Below are 18347 nucleotides of genomic sequence, written 5' to 3'. Positions count from 1 at the left end.
ACAAAGCAGCACAAGAGGAATATTGCAGGCATGACAAGGACAGTTTTATAAATTTTAAGATCTTATTTAAGTAATAAGTTGATATGTAAATGCTTTATTTTTCATGACAAGTTTATTGATAAAAGCTATATTGGGAGTCCATACTTGGCATTGTGCAGTTTAAAATACTCCCAGTGTATACCCATGCTATCTAGTTCACTTAAACCGACCATTATCCTCGTTGCTTATTGATTAAACACAGCATTGAGTTGAGGTATTTCTTCGTGTGTGCCTAGATAAACTAACCACAAACTGAAGGTGTAATCTTACCACACAGTTCACATGACAGTTTACGTAGTTTGTTTATCGAAGTTTTAACCTTCAAATCACCTTGAGTTGTATCTTAGTTTGAAAGTGGTAGGTTTAGTGCTACTTGTTTAGGACTGCGGACGTGGTTAGATGGGCTTGATATGTTCAGCTATTTAATTGAGATCACAGTACTAGTAAAATTCTTTCAGTAAAATGGCAACCTTTTCACAATCAACCATTGACAAGGGATCTGACATAGTCCAAGACTTCTTGTGCTCGACCTGTGAAGACAAGAAATTGGATAATACAGCTGATTTCTACTGTGAATGTTGTGTTAAATTTTTCTGTGGGAATTGTATTAACCTGCACAGCCAGTTGTTTACTAAACATGACACTTTTGGAAGAAAACACATGAAGAAATGGCCAGTGACAAAGAAAGTGGAAGATTTTCTTCTGAAATGCCATGTCCATAGAGATGAAAACCTGAAAATGTTTTGCGATGAACACAGTGAGCTGTGCTGCACAAATTGTGCATTCCTTAATCACAGGTATAGTTTATTTTGAAGAATAGAAAAAAAACACCCGAAACAAACGTAGGGTTTTCAAACTTCTTTGCAAGCTGGAACTATAATTTTTAGAAAGAAAAAATAATTTTATTATATCAATGAAAAACAAAATATTTCAATAAGAAATTCATTATTTCATGTACAATAATTATAATAGAAAGAAGACTGCAATTTTAGGCTTTGTAATTGAGTCATGTGTTTTATATCCAGTAAACTGTCTGATCAAATGAATACTTATGTTTTAGATTTATATAAATGAATATTTTTTATTATACCATTTGTATGCATGTAATATATGCATCTCATTCAGACTTTACCAAAGACTTTTCCCATGATAAAAGCTTTCAAAGAATAGGTGTTTTAGTATTTTATATAATTTAAAGTGTTTTCCCCTTTACTTTCAGACACTGTCCAAAGGTAACTCTTATATCAGACATAGTAAAAATCCAGTCCACAGACCTTAAAAAACTGTCAGTTTCTATCCAAACAATTTTAGAAGAAATGAGGAAACTTCAAGGCAACCAAGAGGCTAACCTTCAGTATATGCAAAATTCATTTGATGAGCAGTTACAAAAGATACATGAAACTCGGCGAAAAATAAATGCAGCATTAGACACGATTCAACAGAAGACACTGAATGAAATGAAAGATACACTGACAAAACTGCAAGCCTCTTGCAAAGATGATGTTGACAAATGTATCAGTCTTCAGGATGAATTGAAACAACTTCGAGATGCCATTCAGGACATAAGTGATAAAAGCAAGCTGGAACTATCCTTTATAGCCACCTGGAAATGCAAGGACAAAATACAGCATTGTGAAACCTTTCTAAAGAAGAACTCTCTTCAGGTTAGAGTTCCAATAACATTTCAGCCTTACAGTGATATTGTACAGTACTTGTCTAAACTGTCAGGTCTTGGAAAGATTGACCACAGTACACAGACATTGAGGGTACAAGAGAATCCAAACAAGGTAATCACTGTAAAGGGGAAGTCTGAACACAATGTAAGAATATCAAGTGATTCAGAGGAATGCCATATCACAGCCATCTGTGTCCTCCCAGAAGGACAGGTCCTGTTAGCAGACTATTGTAATAAAACAATCAAGCTGCTTGACCAGCAGCACCAGGTGGTGAGTCACTGTAGTGTGACAACGTGGCCAATTCATATGTGTCAGATCACACCCAGTGAAGTGGCTGTGACTTTGGATGATTTTCTTAAAAACATACATGAGATCCAGTTCATCAAAGTCAACAACAGGAAGCTGGTGACAGGAAGGAAGCTTCAGTTACAACATGCATGTTTCGGTATTGCCTGCCACCAGGACGACCTGTATATTACTGATCAGACAGCACTGTACAAGTACACGCTGAGTGGGAAACAAGTCAGCAAGATGTATGAGGATAAATCAGGTCCTTGGACAGGTAAGACTCAGAGTGGATTAATCTGGATATGATTAGGAATACGCCAAACAAATAGGTTATAATGTACCATTAATGTATTAATTGAGCTGCAGTTAAGAATACATAGAGGATATTTGTTCATGTCAGTGTAATATCGTTTGTTATTTCACGAGCCACTTGTGAAAATATTATTTTTCAATGATCACGAGTGAAATAACAAACGATCTTACACTGACATAAACAAATTTTCTGTTTCTTTAATGCCCCTTTTTCAAGAAAGTAATTAACAGTTGTTTTCCTTTCACTGAAATGTTACCCTTTCTCGGAGTTTCACCCGTGGCGTGCCTCAATACATTTCAAAACACAAAATGACGTCATTAGTGTGACAAAATGACGTCCTTATACCACCGAAATTCTCCAGTAAAACGTTTTACAATGTAAATAAACGGTGAAAAGCATAAAGTAAGAAGACAATTTGTTGGATTCGGTGGAATGTCTTTCTTAATTCACGCGTGATCATAGAAAATATACTTAAATTTAGTTATGATAATCTAAAAATAGAAAGAGGAGTTCTGAAAATTTGTTCTTTTCACCGGTGAAAAGAACCATTTTCACTGCTGTTATTTCACTGCAGAAATGTCATATTTTATCATTAGGTATAAAAGAAAAGTTAATGGTTTTTTTTATTTAGACATTCCCTGTATGCCATGTTTATTAATGTACTATGTGAATTAAATTTATTTTAATGATATTAAATTTCATGGATAAGTTAAATCAGGGCTATTTGTTGGATCTTAAAAACTGTGTTGTTTTTTAAGTCTGATAATTATAAAATATAAAGAAGTGAAACTCCAGCTGCTGGAGCAGTATTGAATATAAGACTTTGGGAATAAAAACTTGGTAAAACATTTTATTTTGTGACTGAACTGAAACTATACAAATTTATTTCTGTTGAATCATATGGATTTTATAGTAGATTCTGCATTTCTTTTTCTTTTCACTATTTGTAACCTTTTTTTTCCTAATTAATTATTAAATTACAAAAAAAACATTAATCATACAATAACACTTTGTGAGATGTGTGTGATAAAAATTATTCAATAAGATTTATTTAATTTGTGATTGAACGGCAACTACACAAATGTCGGTTGAATCATATTGGTTTCACAGTAGACACCACATTCTTTCTTTTTTCTATTTGTAACCTGAGCTTTTTATTGTTGTTTTTGTCATTTAAATTTTCAATAAAAGGTGTTAACTTATAATATTATCAACTATTGATGAAACAATTTTTTCAATTACAATAACAACCATATCTATAGTTATTATTTTGTATGATAGTAATGTAAACTATTTCAATGTGTGTCAATGAATGTTTAATCATGTGTACATGTTTGGTAAATTTATTATAACTGCATGTAGTTACACCAACTGACACACAAAGTGTTGTTTTCTTCCATGCTTGGTGAAAGACTTCAAATCTTAAAGCACAAACACAAGTCAAATATAAACAAGTCAATATAAAGAGAAAACAAAACACTGGAACACAACTTTAATAATTATTATTATTTAGTATCTGTTCTTTTCCATTATTAATACAGTTTAAATAAGATTTCTAATTATCTACTAAATGTATATTTCAATATCGTGATGCTACACTGTTTTGCAGTAATGAGGTGTGCCGTGAGTCCCACAGGGGACAAGTTGTACATCACAAACACCTCCTATAACACGGTCCTCACCCTGGCCAGGGATGGTTCAGTCCTGGCCACCTTCACTGACCGTGCACTAATAGACCCATGTTATCCATGTTATGTACACGTGACACCTGCAGGCCAGGTGCTGGTATGTGGAGCAGAGTCATACACTATCATACAGGTGGACGATGAGGGCAGAAAGAAGCTGGCTATTCTTGGTACAAAGGAGGATGGAGTGGTGTCCCCACAGTCAGTCTGCTACAACAGACACACTGCGTCCATCTTTGTGGGACTTGAACAGAACAGCAGTATCCTGGTGTTCAAAGTGCAATAGCATAACTCTACATGTATCCTGATTGATGATTCAGATTATATATTGCCATGGAATTATGTTGTGCATTAAAATATGTTTGTGTTATAATACTACAACAATGCTAGTATTATTACAGATGCATTTATTTTGTAAACAAATACTGTCATAAATTGAAAGAATATAAAGACTTAATGGGATCATAAGAACTATTATAGAATATATGATATTGTTGCATGTATTACAATTGTTTTATATTTCTCTTTTACTTAACAAGGTGTCTAGAACTGATAAAAAAATTTTAGTTTAGAATATAATGTCTGTAATTTACATAACATAAATAATATTTTGAATCTATATATAGGCAGTCATTTCTTTTTATATAAATTAAAAATTATTTAAGATAACTGGAAAAAAAATCCTTGAATTTGAAGCATTAAAATACTTTGTTGTTTGTTTTCATCTCATTTGTTTAAGTACATTCACTTTAATTTATTCTGAAAATAGTTAGATTTCTGAGGGTTTTTCTTCTACAAAATTGATTGCTAAAATGAGTCGAATGAAAACAACAATAATACCTGGAATGAAGATTGTATTTTATACCTGTGTCTTACTCAGTTAAAGCAATTAGTAATGACACTATTATCGTTTGTGCATTTTCTTGTACACTAACGCTTTATGCAGACATCAATGAGTAAACTAATACTAAATGTCTTGAATAATTGTGTATATAAATTATGATAATGTCAACTTTTTCTATACGTGCTTATATGAAAACACCATATTTTGCCAACCAGTTGGCAGAGTCTAAACTTTGCGCGTGATGTCAATCATCTACTCATACATTCCATACTGGCCGCTCAAAGAGTAAACGATCATGTTAGAATATTCCTTGAGAAAATCCTTCATGAAAACTAATAGATTCTAAAGGATTTTTTAACTAGACCTATTACAGATCCGTGATAATGCAGTCAAATTAAATTTAAAAACATGGTTATAATAAAATGTTATTATTCTAGTAAATAAATAAGGCTTTTTTCTTGACAAACAAGAAATTTACATCTTGCGTATCACAACGTCATTAAATGATATGAGTTCTTGTGCTCGTTCCCAGTTTTGGCATTTCTGCTGTGCTCTATAAAATTTATCAGCATATTGCAAAGAACGCTGTAAAATAACGAAAACTTACTGTGAAACCATTTATTTTCGACAGCACAAAATTTCGTCATTTTTATAAAAATGACGATTTCGTCAGCACTTAAATTCGCCGATTTCTGATTTTGAATTTTAAAAAAATTGCGTCAGTCAATATCCGATTTGTGTGTAATACATATTCGCGATCAATCGCAGTTGCAAAAAATCGTGGTACGAATGCGGGAACACACTTGAGAATCACTTCAGGAGGTGGGGCCTGTTTGTCACATGCCAATTAACTAGTCTTTTGTTATCAAGGGACAGTAATGGACCCTCTTAATGTATGCCATTCACACGTTCATTGTTATGATTAGCGGACAAGTGGGATCGAAAAATCGTTAACGAGTGTTTGTAACAACAAAGCCAATTGCCAATTAGTCTTATTCTATTATTATAATCGCCATACTGATAACAATCGTATCGTAATCTGGAGGTTCCAGATTGTTAAGTGTTTTTTTTCAAATAAAATGCTTTTTTATTCTGATATCGACATTAAAATTATAAACTCTATGTGTGTGTTTGTTGTTAAAAAGTAAACTACCGGTAAATAAATCAATAATGTCAATAATTTAAAAATAAATAAATTGATACATATAAAATAGTAATAAGTGTGGTTAAACGCAAACAATCAAACAACAAACAGCAATTAAAATATTCTTTATTAATTTGTGATAAATACGCATGTTGATCACACATCGTCATCTTTTCATTTGGTGTATTGTCTTTTATCGGCATTTGCTGCGTGATGGCTAATATGCAACACCCCTGAAAAACACAATGCACCTAATGGGTAATAAAGTTATAAACAATTAGCGCTTATTCATTACCATTATACATAAACGAAGTCAACGCATTCGATACAGCTGTACTGCACACGCGTTTTAAAGAAGTGTAACGTGTCAGTTAAGTACCTTGTGTAATCTACATCCCTTTGTGTCAAAACCGGATTAATCTTGATTACGAAACAGCAGTGAATGTGTGCACGGATTATGTTGGAATTTAATGCCTCATGTCTACGGTAAAATTTTAAAATATTGTTCAACTTAGTGTTTGTTTTTGTTCAAACATAGAGCATGATTGTTCGTTAGGATCTTAAATTCGCCGATCGGTCGACTGACGAAATTTATGAAAATTAATGCCTGACGATTAATAATGGTTTCACAGTATCACTTAATACAAGAAAATGACTGCAATCTATACGTTCATAAGTTATATTGCTTTGTCAACTTGCTATCATAACATTAACTTCATATAATTTTATATATACAGTACAGTTCTTTAAATTTTGTCTATTTGAAAAATAAAATGGGAAACTGTGTTTTATTTTTTATAAATCTACATGCTATGGAAAATATACTCATAGTATTTAAACAATATTTCTAGAATGTTCTTCTTCATACATTGAATACCTAAGGACAATGTTCTAATCAGTTCCAATATCTTTCTTGTAAAGGTGCGTCTGATCTCCCCCTTTATGTAAAATAATGGAATAAACCATGCAGCATACTTGATTTGTTAGCAATGACAAAAAGAATAGCAATATAAATAGAGTTTTAGGGATAGTTTTTCAAAACTATACAGTTTAACCAAACGATTCATAGCCGTTATCAAAGGGTTATTTTTGTTTTTTTGTGAACATAGTCATTTAAGTTATAATGTTCCATTCATCATTTATGTCCTTCATTGAGAACTGCAGTGTGTATTCCCTATTCTCTAAAGGTTTTTTTCCTCCTCTGTCATGGATTTTCCCCCATAATTGCCTTCATATTTAACAATTAAAAACAACTACATTTGTAAATATCTAATGAATTCAACACTCATAATGACTTAAATTTTGGTTCAAGAATGTAGTCAGACATATAGGATTTAACGTCGCTACGCATACATGTTTCATAGGTCATTATTCCAAGATTGCTTAAAATGGAGGAAAAAAAATCAAATCTCTGAACATTGAGAAATCATATCGAATTCGAGACGGACATATTATAAATATTAGGGGTTAATAAAATGCTTGTGTCTGTGAACAATGGAGAATACTTCTTAGATACAAACAATATTTATAATAAATTTAAACAGTGAATGAATGTCTGATAAAGTTAGTGTTTGTTTATTGGAGTTTAGCCTCCACTCAAAGAAAAAAACATTTAAAATGATTAGTGCTGCAACCATACGCCCAAAACCGTATTGCAATATATTGTCAGTTCAAAAACCCGTATTGCAATATATTGCAATATTTTGCTTACTTGTACCAGAATTATAACTCACCAGATAATCACCAAAAACAACTTAATTACATGAACATAACCTACGTATTGTATGTTTATTGTGTTGTTAAACAACACTTTTTCCCTTGAAATTGTCTATAAAGTCAAACTCGGTGTTCGTTTCGTCTGCCATTTTGAGAACTATTATGAAAGTCGACAAGAAGAATAATAACCCGAAAAAGAATTGTGGATGTTTAAAAGCCGGTCGTGTAACTTATCAGAATGCTGTTACGTAAATAAAAAATTGATCATTATTCCTTCTGTTGATAATGACATCAATTTACATTTTTTATTATGTAATTAATTGTTTTTTTTTTCCAATTTCCATAAACTTCATCTGAAATTTTACAGTATGACATGTAAAAGCAGATCGTATCGCAATACAATATGCGGATTGCGTATTGCGCTATATACTTATATATTGTAGCAGCTCTAAAAATGATTATCATTGTAAATGGGTAAGACAAACATGGTTTCATTTATATGTAAGTTTATCTGTGCATAACCAGATTCATATTCATATTCTGCTGTATTATGTGTGTCGCTCTGTACTGTAGTAGCATGTAAGTGAAATTGATGATTTTAAAATGTATAAATATTAAAATAAAATTAGTACATTGAACAATACCACTTGAAGTGTAAATGTTGTTCATAGTTGTTGATATTTCCCCCCAAACAGCCAACAAGGTGCTCAAATACAACCCCAAATCCGTGATATTCTGCTATTTTTTCCCCAATAAAAAGGTGAGGCTTTACCCCCTCCAAGTACAAAAACAACAACAACCTGGACCATGAGAGCACTAAACAGCCAACTAACAGACCAACAAAGAGTTGTTTAAAGTAAAACAAGCTCACTCCTATACACCCCCGTAAACTGTGTTTGTGGGGGTATAAAAAAAGGGATAAAGCAAGATTTTTTTTTCAATTTCTACCATTCTGATTAATACGTTTGCAACTCAAATAAGAATTATATTTACCAAAACTGCTGTCAGATTTGACATGTCTGTCTACAATCCTTATGAGTAATTTTACAAATTGTCAAGGTCACATGAACTATCAATGCCACATGTATTTGTCGTCCCATGCAGTCAGCACAAGCTAATCTTGGACGAAACTTTACGCATCAAGCCCAATTTTCACAGAGCCATTATTATTTTATTCTGGTCTTATAGATAGATCAGTCCGCGCCACATGTGAACATTCAAGGACAAACATGAAATTTCAAGGTCATCATGAGAAATGTTAAGGACATACCTGTGCCACCGTTCTTGTCGACCTGTTGTATGTCCACATTGTGTTTGAGGAAGGTCTCCAACACTTGGTCCGCCCCCTTGCCCGCTGCCCACATGAACGCAGTCCTGCCCTCCACATCTGCTTCGTCTGTCACATTGGCGCGAGACAGAAACACTTCAACAGTCTCCTGAATCGGATTTAATTGATGTGTTTTTTATGTGCGTACAAAAATGATGTTTCCAAGCATGGCTTCTTGCTCCTAATTTTCTGCAAATAAAATAATGTATGATCTTACCTTTACAACGGCATCTTTCCTGATCTCAAAAAATGTATTTTTTAACAAGAGCTGTCAGAGGACAGCGCGTCGACTATTCGAGTGCTTGACAATATAACGTAAGCTATCATGGGGAAATTGTTCATATTCAATAATTTATAAGACAATCTTTAAAAAATAAAAAAGGAAAAAAAATAAAAAAAATTGGGGGGGGGGTTGAGAGGGGGTATAATGTGGGGTGTGGTCATTTATTAGACGATCTTTCTAAAACTAAAAAAGGAGAGAAAAAAATTGTGTGTGTGGTGGGGGGGGTAGGGGGATGTGAGAGGGGGGTATAATACGGGGTGGGGTAATTTATTAGATAATGTTAAAAAAAAATGGGGGGGGGGGGGGGGAGGTTGGGGGGGTAGGGAGGGGTGAGAGGGGGGTATAATCAGGGGTGTGGTTATTTATTAGATGTTAAAAAAAAATGGGGGGGTGTTGGGGGGGATGGTTGAGGGGGCAGGGAATCTGGGTAGGGGCATGGGGTATTGTTTGGGTCGAATCCATTGTGGTATTCAGGTAAGTGTTGTTTTGTCAAAGTAATAATAAAATGTGATCATACATAAAGAAGTTATGGCAATTTAAGCAAAATGTTCAATTATCGAAGTGTAAAAGGGGCCATAATTATGTCAAAATGCTTGATACAGTGGTCTGCTCTTGTTTATAGGTTGGGGTCATGTTGGTAAACAAGTATGCAAAATATAAAAGCAATACGTCAAAGGATATAGGAAATATTTGGGGTATTAGGCAAAAGTTTAACATAGATTTATCAATAATATGCATATTCTAAGAATAAAAGGGGCAATATTCTGTCAAAATGCTTGATACAGTTGTCTGCTGTTGTTTATAGGTTGGGGTCATGATGGTTAACAAGTATGCAAAATATGAAAGCAATATGTCAAGGGACGTTGAAAATATTTGGGGAAGTAGGCAAACTTTAACATTTGCTGCATATTCTAAGTGGAAAAGGGGCCATAATTATGAAAAAATGCTTGATAGAGTTGTCTGCTCTTGTTTATAGGTTGGGGTCATGTTGGTAAACAAGTATGCAAAATATGAAAGCAATATGTCAAGGGACAATGAAAATAATTGGGGTACTACAAAAACTTTAACATTTGCACGCTAACGGAAACGGAAACGCCGACGCCGGGGTGAGTAGGATAGCTCCACTATATATATTTTATAAATAATAGTCGTGCTTAAAATAACAGCGAACGATTCGCTATTTAAGGCTAGATTAAAGGTTTTGCCCATGACAGGACACTTCCACTGTCTCCTGATTGAGTAAACTGGGCTAAATGAATGTGCATTAAGTGTCGTCCAAGGTTAGCCTGTGCAGTCTGCACAGGCTAATTAGGGACAACACTTTCCACCTAGAAAGTTTTTGTGTTCAGAACAGACATGAACACTTCCACAGTCCCCTGAATGAGATACCCTTGTTGAATTAACTTAAGCTTACAGTATTTTTTTGGTCAAATTTGGGGCCGTTATTTGGCCCCATTTCCAATCTCAAATAGAATTCTTTCCTAAATGACTGCCAACAATTCCCAAGTAAAGATGCAGAAATTGTGCTTTTGGAACAAATTACAAGAAACTTTCCTTCATTTTGGTAATTTTTCGGACAGCCATTGGCACTTTTTACCTTCCATTGGGAAAGTGCCTTTCAGGGGAAGGTACAAATTGCTGGATATGCTTGTTAACCCTTTGCATGCTGGAAAATTTTTCGTCTGCTAAAATGTCGTCTGTTGAATTTCTAAAAATAGCATTTACTTCGATTTTTTTTCAAAGAATACTATCAGAATAGCAAACAGTTTGGATCCAGATGAGACGCCACGTTCTGTGGCGTCTCATCTGGATCCAAACTGTTTGCAAAGGCCTTTAAAATTCGGTTCCCACACTGAAAGGGTTAACTAGCTGTTAGTCACATTCAAGGGAATATGATTAAGCATATATGGATCATAGGGAGAAGAACAAAGTGTCTTGCACATCTGCACTAACACATGTAATAATGAGGACATTTTTGAAGCTATAATTTTATTGCTTAAAAATGGGAAAGAAGTTCATTTCACAAAACAATAATAGAGCTGTGCTCTGCGAAAACGGGGTTAAACGCATGTGAGCAAAGTGTCATCCCAGATTAGCCAGTGCAGTCTGCACAGGCTTATCAGGGACAACACTGTCCACCTACACTGAATTTTAGTTGAGAAGGGACTTCCCTTTATCAGAAAGAAAACATAAAATGTGAATGATTTGTCCCTGATTAGATTGTGTGCACTGCACAGGCTAATCTGGGACAACACTTTACACACATGAATTTTGCCCAGTTTTCCCAGAGCAAGGTTTGTTTGCATACACTAGCCAAGTGGGTAATCTCAAAACATCAGTGTAATTAATTCAGATTACATTTTTTATAAAAAATACATAATAATAATTATGTATTACCATTTGTAAATTAACTTCATGTTTAAAGAAAACTCTGATTTATAAGTGACACACTCACGTCAAAGTTGTTTTGCGCTGCGTAGTGTAAAGGTGTGGCTCCGTTCTGGTCGGAACTCGAGAACTCCGCCTTGTTGTCTAGCAGCAAGGATACGATCTTTGAATGACCTGAAAACGGATTTCAAGACTATTTTGAAAGTAAAAAAACTTGGCAATATTATTGAGCTGAGCTCTAGGAAAACTGGGTGCATAAAGTATTTTATCCTATTACCAGATAAAAATCGATAGTATAACAATGATCGTATAAACTTAAGCTTTATACTTTCGATATTTTTAGACCATGGTTTTCAAACCTCTTTTTAAAGAACACTATATGGTTCAATGTGACATCATAGCAAACGATGACGTTGAAGTAAACAAACACTTCAATAGAATATTATGTGAGTGTTGGATAGAGATCAAGTTTATCATGATCGGCTCAAAACTTTGTAGCGCTCGGCAAGCCTCGCACTACATGTTTCTCAGCCTTGCATGATAAACTTGATCTCTATCCGACACTCACATAATATTCTCTATGTCTCAGATTAACCTATGCAGTTATGGAATTAACTTAGCAAAAATCCTGTTAATGCAAAAAGTGTCTCGTCCCTGATCAGCATGTGGGGTCTGCACGGACTAATCTGGAACAACACTTAACGCATATGCATTTAGCCCCATTAACCCATAGCTAGGCAATAGGTACAATAGTTTACAATCTCAAACAGTGTTAGTTTTTTATTCTTTGTGGGGCTTATTGGGTTTTTTTAATTGCAAAGAATGAAAATGAGCTTCGCTGTGCGAAAACCACGCTTCTTTGGGAGTTCACTTTCAATTGGATTTTCCTTTAGAAGAGACTTCCTTAAAACAAAAATTACAATTAAAGTGAAAAAAGTATCGTCCTTTGCAGACTGCACAGGCTAATCTGGGAGGACCCTTTATGCACATGAAAACCCTAGCAGTACTACACACATTATCAGGGGTGTGATTGAGCTGAAGTCTGAAGGAAGGAAAATTCTGTATACTGACTTTGACTAGGCAAATCACATGCATAACGCAATGATAAACCTTAAAACAGACATTTAAATAGAAACCATCTTAAACTAATTCAGGGCTCACGCTGGGCTCAAATTTTTAGGAGAAGTGACTTCTCCCTGGACACTGATTTAGGGAGAAGTGAGGAGACTCTAGGGAGAAGTGGAGAAACTCGGAAACACGGGTTTGCATGTAGGGCATTACAACACACATATATGTGTATCATATTATTGAAGTATACCACTGTAGTACACATAATTAATTTCTTTTGTGTATCCAGGGGTTTTTTTTAGAAAAAGGGGAAGACGCTGGACGCTGGGTAAAAGGGGACAATCGAGCGCGAAAGAGACATATTTGGGGAAAAAATAAAAACTGTTCATTTCAATGTCTATAACTCGCCTACAGACTTCAGGGGTTTTTTTAGTAAAAGAGGCATGTCTCTGACCTTTTTGCTCTTAAACACATGAACAAGTATGATATTAAAGTCAAAGTCCTAAATAAAGTTGCAGGGGAAGATCTAATAATGGGAAATGTTTTCAACTGGGGCCGGGGAACGATGTCAATATTGTGATTTCAATATGATGAATGGGTTGACGATCTAGATCTGCTACAGTATTGGAAGGGAAAGGTGTGGCAGCTGCCGATTGTGTACTTTCACTTTCACAATAATCTGACAGTATTAATCGATGTTGATTACATGTACCTCCGAATCCTGCTGGGTTTCAACGGTTTTTGATAATTCATTCTTAAAAAATGCGTCAACGCAATTAATATTTTCTGAGTCCGAACGTTTTATTTTGTTCGTGTATGAACGCCAATTGTGAGACTTTTTTCTGTTTTAACGTTTATATCTTGGCTTTCATATAACCCGGATGAAAATTCGACTGGTTTCCGGTAATTAATTGATGAAACACCCTTCTCGCGCAAGACCGGAATCCAGTAAAATAGTCACATGATTAATACGATTAGTTGCCCAGTTTCCATGATGTAATTTAAGAACTATATATAGAATCACTGGGATTCCCAGATTTGAGTGTTCGTCGGGAGAGAGAGAGTGAGAGCGAGATCGTTTTACATGGTACAAATTGGATAAGTGTCGACTTCCCAAAAGAAAAAAAAACATTTCTTTGAGGGTAAAATATTATATTTTGGTGAAAAATTATATTTTTGGAGGGGAAATGGTAGTTTTAGAGGAAAAATTCTGGTAGGGGAAGACGCCGAATATCGGCGTCACTTTCTTAGTAAAAAAAACCCCTGGTATCTTAATTTTTCCAGCAGTTCTAATTAACCAAGTAATAATATACACCACAGATAAATAACTAAAATTTTACTAGCTCTATATTCAATCCATTTTGATGTAAATATCATATTAAACAGACTAAAGTATTTCTAGATAATTTGTTTATGAAGCAGTAGATAACATAAGCTTAATAAAACTGTCAGATCAGATAAATATTTATGTTTGAAATATGACATTTAGCATATGCTTTCTTAATCATTATTTGTTATTATAGTCTTTTTGCAATTGCAATTTCATGTGAATACAATTCGAAATATGATAAACCACACCATTTTGACATCACCATGGGCGTAAAAAAACAGCCAACTTGTGTTATACATTCCATTATTCATTACCGTTATTTGAGAAGAAAGCACGTAACTCAAAATGCCCTAGGGGTAATGAATTTCTCCTATTCAAATGATGGGAAATGTTTAATGGACCTAAGCGTATATTGTTACATCCGCCAGCGTAAGATTTCAGTATTGTTCATAAAATGTTGATCAAGATAAACTCTTTTCATTGTAAGAGTGAATATATTGTAGTCAAATACGTTACAGTAGCCAAATACTTTAGGCTTAATATGCCCCCCTTAGAAGAAGAGGGGGTATATTGCTTTGCACATGTCGGTCGGTCTGTCGGTCGGTCCACCAGGTGGTTTCCGGATGATAACTCAAGAACGCTTAGGCCTAGGATCATGAAACTTCATAGGTACATTGATCATGACTCGCAGATGACCCCTATTGATTTTGAGGTCACTAGGTCAAAGGTCAAGGTCACTGTGACCTGAAATAGTAAAATGGTTTCCTGATGATAATTCAAGAACGCTTATGCCTAGGATCATGAAACTTGATAGGTAGATTGATCATGACTAGCAGATGACCCCTATTGATTTTCAGGTCACTAGGTCAAAGGTCAAGGTCACGGTGACCCGAAATAGTAAAATGGTTTCCGGGTGATAACTCAAGAACGCTTATGCCTAGGATCATGAAATTTGATGGGTAGATTGTTCATGACTAGCAGATGACCCCTATTGATTTTCAGGTCACTAGGTCAAAGGTCAAGGTCACGGTGACCCGAAATAGTAAAATGGTTTCCGGATGATAACTCTAGAACGCTTATGCCTAGGATCATGAAACTTGATAGGTACATTGATCATGACTGGCAGATGACCCCTATTGATTGTCAGGTCACTAGGTCAAAGGTCAAGGTCACAGTGACCCGAAATAGTAAAATGGTTTCCCGATGATAACTCAAGAAAGCTTATGGCTAGGATAATGAAACTTCATAGGTACATTGATCATGACTCGCAGATGACCCCTATTGATTTTCAGGTCACTAGGTCAAAGGTCAAGGTCACAGTGACAAAAAACATATTTACAAAATGGCTGTCACTACAACTGAGAGCCCATATGGGGGGCATGCATGTTTTACAAACAGCCCTTGTTTTTAACATCAATCTTCCATGTACAATGCCCTGAATTGTGGAATTAATGTATATTTGTGTGATACTTATATAAGTAAGACAGGGGAATATTAAAACCATCATACATTTTAATGCCCCCCTTCGAAGAAGAGGGGATATATTGCTTTGCACATGTCGGTCTGTCAGTTGGTCGGTCCGTCCACCAGGTGGTTTCCGGATGATAACTCAAGAACGCTTGGGGCTAGGATCATGAAACTTCATAAGTACATTGATCATGACTTGCAGATGACCCCTATTGATTTTGAGGTCACTAGGTCAAAGGTCAAGGTAACGGTGACCCGAAATAGTAAAATGGTTTTCAGATGGTAACTCAAGAACGCATACGCCTAGGATCATGAAACTTCATGGGTAGATTGATCATGACTTGCAGATGACCCCTATTGATTTTGAGGTCACTAGGTCAAAGGTCAAAGTGACCCGAAATAGTAAAATGGTTTCCGGATGATAACTCAAGAACGCATACGCCTAGGATCATAAACTTCATGGGTAGATTGATCATGACTCGCAGATGACCCCTATCGATTTTGAGGTCACTAGGTCAAAGGTCAAGGTCACGGTGACCCTAAATAGTAAAATGGTTTCCGGATGATAACTCAAGAACGCATACGCCTAGGATCATAAAACTTCATGGGTAGATTGATCATGACTCGCAGATGTCCCCTATTGATTTTTAAGTCACTAGGTCAAAGGCCAAGGTCACGGTGACCCAAAATAGTAAAATGGTTTTCGGTTGATAACTCAAGAACGCATACGCCTAGGATCATGAAACTTCATAGGTAGATTGATCATGACTCGCAGATGACCCCTATTGATTTTGAGGTCACAAGGTCAAAGGTCAAGGTCACGGTGACCCAAAATAGTAAAACGATTTTCAGATGATAAATCAAGAATGCTTTTGCCTAGGATCATGACACTTCATAGGTACATTGATAGTGACTCGCAGATGACCCCTATTGATTTTCAGGTCACTAGGTCAAAGGTCAAGGTCACAGTGACAAAAATCGTATTCACACAATGGCTGCCACTACAACGCACAGCCCATATGGGGGGCATGCATGTTTTACAAACAGCCCTTGTTTCAAGCAGTTTTTGCTGAGATCTATAGTATTGACATTTGAGTTTAATTAACTGGATCATCATACATGTACATCCATTTTGTTACTTTCATCATTAATGACAAATTTTTTACTGAGATTTATGACACTTAATTGTCCCAAATATCAACGCAAATTTTTTTTAGAGTTCTCTAATTGGATAAGAAATCTTACACTTGAAAATTATCATAACCAACTGTTTAGCAAGCAAGGTATGATACTTATTTCATGTAAAACCCTTTCCAATATCAAGTCCATTTGGTGTCAAAAGCATTAACAACAATAATTGAAACATATGTCGCCGGATCAGGATTACATTGAACGATTTCCAGTAAGTTTATTTTTCTCAAAATATTGACCCTTGTTGCAACAGTTTACAAATAATTAATATTCAAGCCGTGGGCCACTGGGGGAAACCCGCCTGGCGTGACATCGGAAACTTCATACACAGGATTGTTCATGGGCAGATTGAAATGCAAGTCCCCAGATAATACATGTAGTAATCTGTGACATTTGCAGGGACCAATTTTTGCAAAGCTGCAATTCAACATGAAATTATTTCTGTCCTCTATTACTTTAGCCCTATGCATGCTGGGAAACTGCCGTCTGCTGAATTTCTAAAACTAGCATTTTCTTAGTTTTTTTCAAAGAATACTATCAGAATAGCAAACAGTTCGGATCCTGATGAGACGCCATGTTCTGTGGCGTCTCATCTGGATCAAAACTGTTTGCAAAGGCGTCTTCAAAATTCGGTTCCAGCACTGAAAGAGTTAGACCTCACATACATATCACTTACAAAACATTTTTTCTTTAGTTTTCTACATGCAAGCTATTACCATGAGATTTTGCAATTATTATTATTATAATTGTCATTGTTGTTGATGATCATGATGTCATTATATTGCTTCTTGGTCATTTAATTTGTATTTAAGTATTCTTGGAAGTTACAAAATCACACAATTATGGTAACTATCATTTATTGTTCTATTTATCAATGACAAAAAAAAGTTGTCATCCTCCTTCAACCCCCCTCCCCCCTCACCGTTGTAATTATTTACTGGAAAACATAATTCTCAATTTTCATTATTGGTATATGCAATTTTATTATCCATGAATACATGAATATTCCGCACCTTCTACAGTTACCCTTATAAAATGAATTCCACTCGAATAAATTATAATTAATAGCTGAATGAAAGTGATGCAAGAAAGTAGTATCTATATATGAATAAAATGTCCACATACATGTGTATAAATGTGAGTGATTAATAAATAATTTGTACAATAGACAACACCAATCATGATGTTTTGAAGAAATGATCACTTATTGAGATTGATGATTAAAAGAAAGCTTTTATGGCCTAACTACTTACTACGCAATCATTAACAAAGCCAAGCTGTTAACATAATATGATTTATATTGATGAATCAAACAAGTAATGCATCATCAGAGACAATCTTTATTTTATACAACCAAAAACCATTTAACAAAATATTAAAACAACAAGAAATGTGTCCCAATGACACGGATGCCCCAACTGTAACTTTGTCACTACATAAAAGCATAACTGTGTATATGTTTTTGAGATATACATCGCCTTTATTTTATTAAACTATTAATTGCTGCATAACAGATGTTCAATAATTAAATTTTGTTGTTTGTTACATATGTTATCTGCTGCAGTTTGTAGATGTTTTTTTCTGCCAA

The 18347-nt window shown here is 34.9% G+C and overlaps 2 protein-coding genes across 5 annotated transcripts in view; one reads left to right on the top strand and one right to left on the bottom strand.

Annotated features, from left to right (window-relative positions):
• Nucleotides 1–18347, bottom strand: part of LOC127847285 (inversin-like) — a 178446-nt gene that overhangs the window by 68802 nt on the left and 91297 nt on the right. For all 4 annotated transcript variants that reach the window (XM_052379099.1, XM_052379097.1, XM_052379096.1 and 1 more), the window contains 2 exons: nt 11771–11877; nt 8976–9141 (listed from right to left, as the gene is read on the bottom strand). In XM_052379099.1, coding sequence (XP_052235059.1) covers nt 8976–9141; nt 11771–11877 — 273 coding nt within the window. The remainder of the gene's footprint in view (nt 1–8975; nt 9142–11770; nt 11878–18347) is intronic.
• Nucleotides 300–18347, top strand: part of LOC127847295 (uncharacterized) — a 248008-nt gene continuing 229960 nt past the window's right edge. Inside the window, exons 1-2 of the mRNA XM_052379131.1 lie at nt 300–836; nt 1259–1642. Of these exons, the coding sequence (XP_052235091.1) occupies nt 502–836; nt 1259–1642 (719 nt within the window). The 5' untranslated portion in view covers nt 300–501. The remainder of the gene's footprint in view (nt 837–1258; nt 1643–18347) is intronic.

The sequence above is a fragment of the Dreissena polymorpha genome, chromosome 10 (genome assembly GCF_020536995.1).
Source record: "Dreissena polymorpha isolate Duluth1 chromosome 10, UMN_Dpol_1.0, whole genome shotgun sequence".
In the NCBI taxonomy this organism is placed as follows: domain Eukaryota; kingdom Metazoa; phylum Mollusca; class Bivalvia; order Myida; family Dreissenidae; genus Dreissena; species Dreissena polymorpha.
This window is presented reverse-complemented; position numbering and strand designations above follow the sequence as displayed.